Raw genomic sequence first — 10,753 nt, 5'->3', positions numbered from 1 at the left:
GGGTCCTCCCCCCGGGCCGGGAGGTCCCGCACCCCGCTGTGCCGCCGCTTTCCCGGGCTCCCGGCGGCAGCGTTTCTGCACAGCGAGCTGACCCGCAGCGGTGGTTTTAAAAAAGAAACCCTTCCCGAGCAGAAGTTTATGGAATTGCGTTCTCCGCTGCCCACTGTGCCAGGCGGGACAACGCTGAGCTGCACCGGGGATCCGCAGGCAAAGCTGAGGCAACGGGAGATTTGGCATTGTTTTTTTCCACAACTGCCTAGGTCCCATAGACATCCAGTGGAACAGAACACGTAGGTCACTTGTAAAAAACATTCTCCATTCAAGTCCTTTATCGCGCTAAAATCAAAAGTGCATTGGCCAGTGTTGTGTCCTAAAGCTGCAAAGTAGACACAGAGGCTGGATCTGAACTTCAAGGTGTAGTGAGGGTTAGAGGAGTGGGGAAGCCCTGCTTATTCAAGAGTTCAAGATTCAACTTGAATCTTCACTTCAAAAGGGTAGGAGATGGTGGAGGCAGAGGTTTGGTTCAAGTCTGTCTTTAGTTGGTGCAGAAGCTTTCCCTGAGAAGGAGCCTCAGACTTGTGAAACTTGGAGACAGATCAGTTCAACTGAAACCAGCTGGTTGCTGTTGTTGATCTTGCTAGCCAGTTCCTAATTATTTTCATTTAAACAAAGAGCTTTGCTTCTTCCTGGCTCGTCTGTTCTTCTTACTTCTTAATTGTAGAGAAGTAAAAAAAAAAACAAAACAGGCTTTGACAGTAACATTGTTTCACAGAACAAACTACAAAACAGATAAAAGCCACCCCATATGCTTCTGGTCATGCAAATCTGAGATCAGATCTGAGATACCCTGATGGCATGCTTCTCTAGCCCCTCAGTCACCAAAGGCTGAGGAAACAAGTCCTCTCATCCCTGAAGAGTGGTGGCTTGTAGATTCTGCCTGTCAGCCTTCATGGGGAAAGGAAGAGGGGCCAATACGTAACACTAAACTTGGTTTGTGAGCAGTAGCACACAGGAGTGACTCGATGCATATCTCCACCAAAGTAGTTTGGGCTCTTCCACTAAAACACAGCCACACTGAAACTACTCGTCAAAAGCAAGGACTCAGTGACCATGTGTCTTTCGCTACACTTCCAGCACAGAGGGAACAGCCCTGACACTGACAGGTTTCTGGCTCCTAAAAGTATAATTTGTTACTCTTGACAGTGCCGTCAAAGTGCTTTGCAATGTAATATGGTAGACAACAAAGTCCAAACATAGCTAATACTTGGAATTGAACTGGTATAAGCAGAAGTGAACTATTTTCAAAATACGACTTTTCAAAGCAGACTTAAGCCAGCAGTAACCTTCCCTGAGCCCCTACAGGCTAGTGAGCCATGCAGGTGAAGGGTGTCAATGAATCAAACAGCTAAAACATCAGGATGGGGGCAACTAAGTGAGCTGGTTGCAAATAGGAGAGATGTATTTAATGATTAAGCACAGTGCAAAGGAATCCTCAAGTCTTTGACTCACTCTCCTCATCTTTTCCATAAATAGTTTCCTTTTCAAAGCAAAAGCAAGACTAAAACTGTTGTGGTGAGCTCCACCTGAGTGGCTACATCATGCTATACTGGGAAGGCAGGAGAAGAAAAAGAGTGATTCCTCTCTTGAAGCAGTAATCTGAACTCTAGAAATTCAGTGCTCTGTTGGCACACAAGCCTGCTCTCAAGTTGTGAAGGAGTCTCCTGTGATGTCAAGGAGCCCATTACAAGGGTAAACCTCATGCTGGGGCTGATCCAGTGCCTGCTGAAGACAAGAGGAACATTTCCACTAGTGTCTGAGAGCCCTGAATGAGGCTTTTCCTTTCCACATAAGAGGTAAATGACCTACTTCCTCCAAAATCCACCACTGGTCCTGCTCCAAAGACAGTGGGAGGATAGAGTCCAATGGACACTGTTTTTCTGCTTTATATAAAGCATCACCTGACACTGCTCAACGTAAGATGAGATGAGATCACGTTAGAAGCATCAGGAAATTTCCAAAACTCTCCCCATTACTGCACTTGTACAGCTACACCAATTGAAGCTGCAGGAGGAAGACAAGGAGATGTGTTCCCACTGATCAGACAACATGAAGCATGCAAAATTTGGTATTTCCTTAGAAAAAGGCATGTCCCCAGAGGAAAAGTAGGAGTCTTAGGTATAAAATGCCAATGTTTGTATGAGTGTAAACAGCCAGAAAGGGATCAGAGACTCCATGCTTCTTTAGGTTCTTGCATAGGCTTCCATCATTGCTGTATCTGAGTTCTGTATTTTCTCTTGGGTACTTTTTGGCACTGTGTTCTGCCTAGTTTTGAATTAAGCAATGATTCTTTGGCCTTTTATTTTGGGACTCTATTCCACAGCTAATCCTAGCCAGCTTTTTCAAACAAGAAGTTCACATGTCAGGAAAATGACATAATTGTTTTTCTTTACAGTTTTTCATGATATGTTCATAATTTCAGTAGAAGTTTGTGTTTTTCATTTACCCAAACCACATTTTTATAAATGAGTTATTAAATATTTACAGCCCAAGTATTTATGGGAACCCCAAAAGTGTTGAAATGCTTAAACTTACTGCTTATTTACTGAGCAGTACAACCTTCAAAATCTGATCTTATTTTGATGGCAGAGGCAGCCATCTTCACATCTGCCTGTAAAGCACCAAGGTCAGGTAACTTCAGCAAGTAATAACTGGAGTTTCATGCCTGGAAAGCTTTTTTGTGCTATTCATCCTTAATTTTAAGTTTCAACACCCTGTTCTACTTGTGTGCTTTCTACAATCTAAAATGATCTCTTCCTTTGGAACTTGCATGAGTTATATGCACAAACATCATGCACAGATAATTATAGTAATAATCTAGGCCATGCTTCGCAGTAGTTTCTTAAAGCCATTTAGAAACTCCTCCTTCATACAACTTATTTTCTCCTTCATAAAGAAAAAATAATGTCTACTTGGAAAAAATACACCACTCTGTGTATTTGAAATGAAACCAAAATAATTATTGTACTATTAATTTTCATAGGGTTCTTCTCAAAGACCTGCAATGTAACTAATTTAGTGGATTTACTTTAAGTAAGATGCTACAGTTCACCAATCCATTTCATGGCTTCATTGGAACCGTAAAAACAGTGTCTCTGTCTCCAATACTCCTTCAGAAATAACATGGAAATACTTTACTTGCTTATTATGAAGATAAATATATGTTTGTGTTTCAGGAGCTGATGTCAGACAAAACTCTGCCAAAATGCTCATCTCCTTTGTTAAAATGTTCCTAGCTGATGTGCTAGAAAAGTGTCCAGAAATGAAAAAATAATTCTCCCAGAGTTGCAATTCTCATTAGTATTTGAGTACAGTATATTCATACAACAGAAAGCTTAATACTCACATTTTAGAGGACATTTCATGCTTTGCAGAGTGCATTGCAGAGCATGCTCGCTCACTGTTGAAATATGGTGCTCTCTTTAGTGGATGCCATCGGATCAGTAGATTACACATTACAAGACATTTAGGAAACACATTGCCACAATATAACTGGTCAAAAATAGATCAGTCTCTGATATGACTAACAAGAACATTCTTAATGTACATTAGGAAGGAAATAAAATGAGTGTTGTTTCCTATGCCTCAGAAAACCAGTCCAACATAAATCAGTTAGGTCAGGAAAGAAAAATCTTCCTCTAATGAACAGCTACGGACTTCTTTCAACCTTCACCTATACTGGCTGTTGTAGGAGTAAAGCAGAGACACAAACAACTGGCTTAAGCTAGCTTGATGATGAACAGAAAAACGTGAAATGAAACAATCATTTGTCCCAATATAATCTCATGCCATATTTTGTCATGCAAATGATGCCAGTTTTATTTGAATTTGTAGTCAGAAGGACTAATCTGACAGATTTAGCCTGGGCTTGAGATGACCTTTTGATAATGGCAAGAAGAATATTAACACAGAGGACATGGAGAACTGCAAAGCGAGGAGCTGGTTACAATCAGATAGGGATGTTAGTAGTCTTTCAGTGATCATCTAGGCAATAGCATCATGAAAGTTTTGCACAAATGATATTAAAAAGAAGTAGACAGAAGCATGCACATTGAAATTATGTGACCTTAGAAAGTTAGCATAAGATTGGGACAGCATGTGGGAAAAACTGAGGACCAATTAACAAAAGTGGAGCAGAACTTAGTAAAGCAAAGTCATGTACCTGGGGATTAGTAAGAATTTCTTTATTAAGAATTTGACAAAGAAGGGAAAATGCTCAAGTTTATTGTTTAATTTTAAACTGACATATAATCACATGTGGAAGTATCATAAGAAAGGACAACATAATTCTGGGCTATACCAAGCAAGGTATATCCCAGTCAAATCTGGGAAGTACTGTGACTACTTCACAGTACATTGGAGAGCTTCTTTCCAGACACTGCCTATAATTCCAGTTACCCACATTAGAAAAAGACATAAAAAATTACAATCAAAACTGAAATTTGAACAGGAACCAATGCAGAGAAGGGCTACTAAGGTGAACAGGGAAGTGAAGACACTACTAAAGGAGACTAACAGAGCTTTGCTTCTTCAGTTCGACAAAGCAAAGGCTGAGGCACCAGATAATTGCTTTCTATATGGAGTCAGGAAGCAAGGGCTAGAGAAGAAAACACTATTTAAACTTAAAGTTGGCACAGGAAAAAATGGGCATAAAGTGGCTATTGAAACAGTTTAGCTTGGAAATCCTAAGAAGAATGCAAATCGTTGGAAGAGCTGGTCATGGAACAGCTTTGCAAAAGACATTCTTAGCTTTTGCTCCACACTAGTTTTAGACTAACATTGTTCAGACAAAAGATTATGTGAAATCAGTGAGGTGTCCACTTCAGCCCTATCTTCTTTGTTAACAACAGCAAGAATACTAGAGGAGACTCACTGAAGGAGGGCCTCAAACCAAATTAAATATTCACAGGCAGACAGATGTCAGGTTCTAAGAGCTCGTTAAATTGCTGCATACTGAATGGATGCCATTAGTTTACCTGCTGCGGACTTGCACACTGGGACATGTGCTGTTGTGCTGGTATGGAGGATTCTCACCATCTTTTATCTCCTCTGCAGATGTTTGTGAGGCTTTAAACGTGACAGTCTCTCCGGGACCAACAGTGCGATACTCTGAGGGAGATAATGCTACCCTCTACTGCCACATTTCTGAAAAAAGAAAGACAGACAATTTGCTGGCTGTGCGGTGGGTCTTCGCTGCATCACCTACCCAGGAGTATCTGATGATCAAAATGACAAAGTTTGGATCTGTCCAGTATTATGGAAATTATACTCATCATTTCCACAAGCAAAGACTTCATCTTCTTAAAGAGAAACATGGAACTATGTACAAATTTCTTATTCTAAGTCTTCAGCAAACAGATCAAGGACATTATATATGCAAAGTCCAGGAAATTGGCAAACACAGGAATAAGTGGACAGCATGGTCAAATGGCACAGCAGCTACTGAAATAAGAGGTGAGAGACTACTGATTTCAATTCTCCCATTTTTCTTGTCCCATGCAGCCTTTTAAAATTTTCTTTCAAGTTTATCCATAGGACATCCCTAAGACATTTGAAGTTAGGTTATTTTTAAGTGTTACATGAAGATATGAGAAGAAAACCTGATACTCAACTTCTTTACTTACACATTACAATTTAAACATTATTCAGCCCATAATAAAATGCAAAGAAGTGAGAAGGTTGATAGATTTGTCTATTTCCTTTGCCTTTTACCAGAATAACAGTAATTAAAACTCCTTTGTATTGAACTACAGGTTTGTGGTGGGTTGACCTTGGCTGATTGCTGGCTGCACACCAAGCCGCTCTATTACTCCTCTCCTCAGCAGGACAGGGAGAGGAGAAAATAAGATGAAAACAAGGTCAAGATAAAGGCAATTTAATAAAGTAAAAGCAAAGGCTGTGTGCAGAAGCAAAAGAAAACAAAAAAATTCTTCTCTACTTCCCATCAGCAGGTGATGTCCAACCACTTCCCGGGAAGCAGAGAAGTATGTGTAGCGGTTGCTCCAGAAGACAAACATTGTGATAATCAAAGCCATTCCCCCTCCTCCTTTTTCTTTGTAGTTTGGGTCAGCTGTCTTAGCTATGTCCCCTCCCAAGATCTTGCCTATCCCCATCCTACTACTGAGGAGGCAATGCTGGAGAGACAGCCTTGACGTTTTGAGAGAACTGATCAGTAGTGACAAAATACTGGTGTGTTATCGACAACTCGTTAGCTACCAATACAAAGCACGCGCTATGAGGGTTGCTGTGGGGAAAATGAACTCCACCTTAGCCAGACCCAATACATGGTCTCTACAGCTTTGCTAGTGGGAATAAACAAATGCCATTATTATTTAAATACAAAGAGAAACAGAGAGAACTTATTTCCTGAAGAATATGCAGTGGGTCAGCCAGAAATAGAACCACTGTATTTTAGATATGTTTGGCATCTCTTGTGATGTTTTCATTGCTTTTAGTTCTAGTCCAGCAGCAGTTGGCAAGTAATATTTCTAGTATCACTTTTTTACTTTTTTTTATGCCACTTATAGCCACAAAGCAAACCAAAAAAACAGTGAATGCCTGCTGGTATTGAACATCAGATAAAGAAATGACCAGCAACAAGTGTGGGTTTAGACCAAGTTGAAAACAAGCCTTCTCTTTGGGATGGGTCAGCTCAAGTCTGCCACCACCACACCCACACTGTCAGAGATGGTTGAAACTGGGCTTAGAGAACAGACTCCTTTGAAGAGGTGGTTGAGCTCAGCAGTCGTGCTTTTAGGGCTAGCTGGCAAACTAGTCCCCTGATTGTGGCTTTATAAACAGAAAAGTTGGCTTACCACAGGGCCAGCTCTGAAGATGTTGCTGAAAATCAAGGGTGACTGCTTGGTCCATGGGTCTCGAAATTCAAGACGCTCATCCAGCAATCACAGAAAAACTAGTAGGCAGAAACTCTACTTCATGAACTTTCTGCCATTCCTGTTCATATAAATTTATTGTTGTATTTAGACCCCAAAATGTTATTCCTGTAGCTGGAAAACTCTAATCCTGCTTATCTACCTTATGTTGTGGTGAAAATGGCCCTAGATCTCCTCTGAAACCAATTTTAGTCTGAGGGAACTCTACTGACTACAGGCTTTTTCAAGATGGATTTGAACATCTTTATGTAGTATTAATCTAAAGCATATTACCTCAATTCCAGCTTCACTGGTGTCATTCAGGTTTCTGTATTACTTTCGGATTATGAACACAGTGGGGGAGAAATGTGACAGTAAAAATTAATATTTTTTGAGTGTATTATCTCCTGTAGATAGCTTTCAGGTAAGACAAACTTTCACTTTGATCTATCAGAAGTTTCAGAACAAAGATGTGAAAAATACAATATAGCAAGCAATAAAGAGCAGCTTCATGTTGACCAGCAATGTTTAAATATGCCTTGAGAAGTCATGGCATTAACATAATGTAATTAGCTGATTATTACTAGCAATGGTGAAAGACACCAATGATCCAAAGCTGGAGTTCTGTCTGGATTAGTAGCAAAGACCGTGGATCAATTTTGAACAACAGCTAGAAAATCTTAGTCAAAACTATTTTGTCTTAGTGGGCATGCAAAACTTATCTAGAAAGCCTCTATGACATTCAGTTTGGATTTCTTCTGATTCTTGATTGCAGTCAGAAATACAAGTAACAACGGAACAGGACCCAAGCCCAAATGGGAACGCAAACCTCTTACCGATCTTCTAAAGAAACCGAAGCCTACATGATCACACTATCAACTAGTCTGAACCATTTGCAATCCATGGGCTGACTTTAAGACTGAGATAACAGCCTTACAGATATTAAGGTTGTACAAGTAATGTGGAATTGCGTGGGGGGAGTGAGAGAAGATCTATATGAACTTCCTCACTGAAGGAAAGGTGTAAGAACAAAAAAGGTAATTACTGTTCTTGAGCTGCCATGTGTCCAGTGACCTTCGACACTGCAGTGAGTAATTGGGGCTCCTGGACATACCACAGGATTCATTAGCTTCACAGCTCAAAGAACAGTTTATTGTTAGATTTTTGTTGCTGTTTTCACTTTTCTGTTTTTAACAGGGAGGAGTGAAAACACTAGAGTAAAAACATCTCCTGAACTCAGACATCTTAATCTCTGGAGGGCATTAAGTTTTACAAGCACTGACCCCATGTTGAGTGGCTGGAGCCAAGACACAGTGGTTAGCCTTGTAACCACACAGGGATATGAAATGAAACTTTATTGCATGCATGATTTAGCCCTACAGGCTTCAGACATAGCTTGCTTCATGCTCAGCAGCTGTTCTTCCCTGTTGTTCTTGTGCTTGGCTAGGAACTGGCTCTCTTCCTCCTGTCCCTATCTCTTCTGCCTTCATCCCTCTAGATTCAGCCACTGTCAAGAAGGAACTGGCATGCAGGAAGTCTGATCATCCCAGCTGCCTCAGCCTCACCTTTGGGAAGGGACAAAGCTGGTGACTAGTGTGGGGAAGGGAAGCCAAGGCTCTCATTTCAATCCACAAAGAACAAGTGGTCCAAATGCTGTGCCAGGGGAGAAGAGGAGGAGAGGCTGAGAGTAACTACCAGGTGTGGCTACTTCCAGCAGTGCCTTGAGTGGATGGTCAGGGCTAAAGCTTGCAAGTTTACAAGCAAGGTTAGGAGGCCATCATTCAATCCCAGAGTCTCCTAGAGGATAGACTAAGCTTTTTTCCCGGTGTTTTGAAGAAGAATTTCTGAGGGTATCTTGAGGGAAGGGAGGACCAGGTCTCTGATATGAAGAGGCAGAGAGAAGCAGTGGAGGAGGAGAGTGCTGTTACAGACCAGGTAGCTGTCTCCAAGAGCAGTATACAAAAACATAGAATGGATAACAAATAATGTGTTTCTTGCATGAAGAACCTGCAAAATAGACCAACAGATATACCCAAAGGGTGCAGAATAATTAGGAAGCTTGTGGGGGAAAAAATAAGAGAGAAAATCAGATAGAGAATAATTTTTAGATTTTTCTTGTGTTAGTGTCATTTCATGAGGCAGGTCAGCAGTTTAAAGAATGTTTTCTCATTCACTGAATGATGGAATTTCTTAAATGCCTATAGTGAAACATATGAATTTGTCAGGAGTGCTTGGAAAGGGAAGGACATGCTCTAGGTAGGTAGCAGCAGGAGAAAAAGCAACATAAAATACTGTGAGACCACCTGTCACACCCCTCCTCACAAAAAGCCACCTCTCCATCATTCATTGCTGCTCAGCCTATTTCTAATATATGATGAAACCTCTCTTTTCTCTTCATAGCCAAAGTGTGGGTTCAGAACAATTTAGTTACTGCAAAGAAGGGAAACTAACTTTTCAGTCCTCTCCTTAAATACCATTCCCCTCTCTCCCCCCATTTTTAGTATGATTTAAGAATACAAAATCAGGGTTGGAATCTGAGACTTAATGAATCACAGAATGGTTTGGGTTGGAATGGACCTTAAGGACAATTCAGCTCCAACCCCCTGCTATGGGCAGAGACACCTTCCACTAGACCAGGTTGCTCATGATTTCATCTTTCTCACACTGGTCAGCTGTCCTGCTTCTCTCTGCTTCAAACATAACACAAAGCAGAGCCAGAATACTGAGACAAGGAAGGAATTCTGGCCCACCTGTAGACTAAACACACCAACAATATGCCCTGTGGGGATCTGAGGCAGACATCATCACCACCCCAGCCCCCCAGAAAGAGTATTTGTTCTAATTCTACATCCAGATTGAAGATACTAAAAGATATGTGAAAAATAACATATCTTTAAGTGCCACAGCAACTGTATTACTTCTAAAAGCCTCTTTACAGCAAAGAAAGGACCTCCTTAACTAGCATTCCACTAATGCACTATGAGTGTACAGGACTTGCTACACATGCGAGGGAGGGCAACTCTTCCAAGAGTGTTGATAAAGTCTCCAATTTCCCCGATAGTAACACTTGGGCATTTCAAGGAAATTTTCTTCCAAACACATTTTATATTTTATATTATGATTGGTTACACTTTTTATTGCAAAAGGATTTACTTATATTACAGTTAGATCCAGGATGAAACAAAAAGAGCAATACAAATTGCCTGAAGCATTTGGATACTTAAATTGTGCTGCTTGTGCTTTATCAAATAAGGTAACAGTGTCCACACACATCACGGTTGCTGTCTTGTCTAATACTTTGTTCCAGTTAATGTGTCCACAGTTATGGCCAAATTCAAAATAGTACATTTATGTTAAAGGACCAGCTAAATTTCTTACAACTTGGCATATCACATGGATGCAGAAATAGTATTTATATCCCTCTTCTTATTCACCAGGAAGAGAAGGTGTCTGTGTACGACACAGATGTCCAGAGGGAATAGAAAAGGGTCATTTGGCTTCTTCAGAATCTTGAAGCAGAAAAAAGATAGGACAGTTCAATACATACCCTTTGTCATCCAAGCATAGCACTGTACAAAGCAAAATATTTTACCAGATTACAGTGTGGTCTATGTTATATTCTGCTATTAACTTATATTCAGATGTTATTTGGTTTGTTCGCAGGTATGAATTTATGCAGGCTGTTAAGGAGCTGCAAATACATTTTTTTGCAATACATAAATTTATACAGATACTCATATTGGAGCTGTGGAAAAACAATTGAATTACGATCAATAGTTTCTTAATGTGCAATAATGTCAGTTAAAAGTTTAGCTACATATCTG

General features: G+C 40.5%; 1 protein-coding gene across 1 annotated transcript in view; it reads left to right on the top strand.

Annotated features, from left to right (window-relative positions):
- Positions 1-4,844: 4,844 nt before the first annotated feature.
- The window catches only part of VSTM4 (V-set and transmembrane domain containing 4), a gene marked incomplete at its 5' end in the record, with an annotated part of 31,901 nt that continues 25,992 nt past the window's right edge, over positions 4,845-10,753 (top strand). The window contains 2 exons of the mRNA XM_010024708.1: positions 4,845-4,916; positions 5,110-5,511. Coding sequence (XP_010023010.1) covers positions 4,845-4,916; positions 5,110-5,511 — 474 coding nt within the window. The remainder of the gene's footprint in view (positions 4,917-5,109; positions 5,512-10,753) is intronic.

The sequence above is a fragment of the Nestor notabilis genome, unplaced genomic scaffold (assembly GCF_000696875.1).
Source record: "Nestor notabilis isolate BGI_N333 unplaced genomic scaffold, ASM69687v1 scaffold1422, whole genome shotgun sequence".
In the NCBI taxonomy this organism is placed as follows: Eukaryota; Metazoa; Chordata; class Aves; order Psittaciformes; family Psittacidae; genus Nestor; species Nestor notabilis.
Note: the sequence above shows the minus strand (reverse complement) of the source record. Positions and strands in the feature narration are given on the sequence as shown.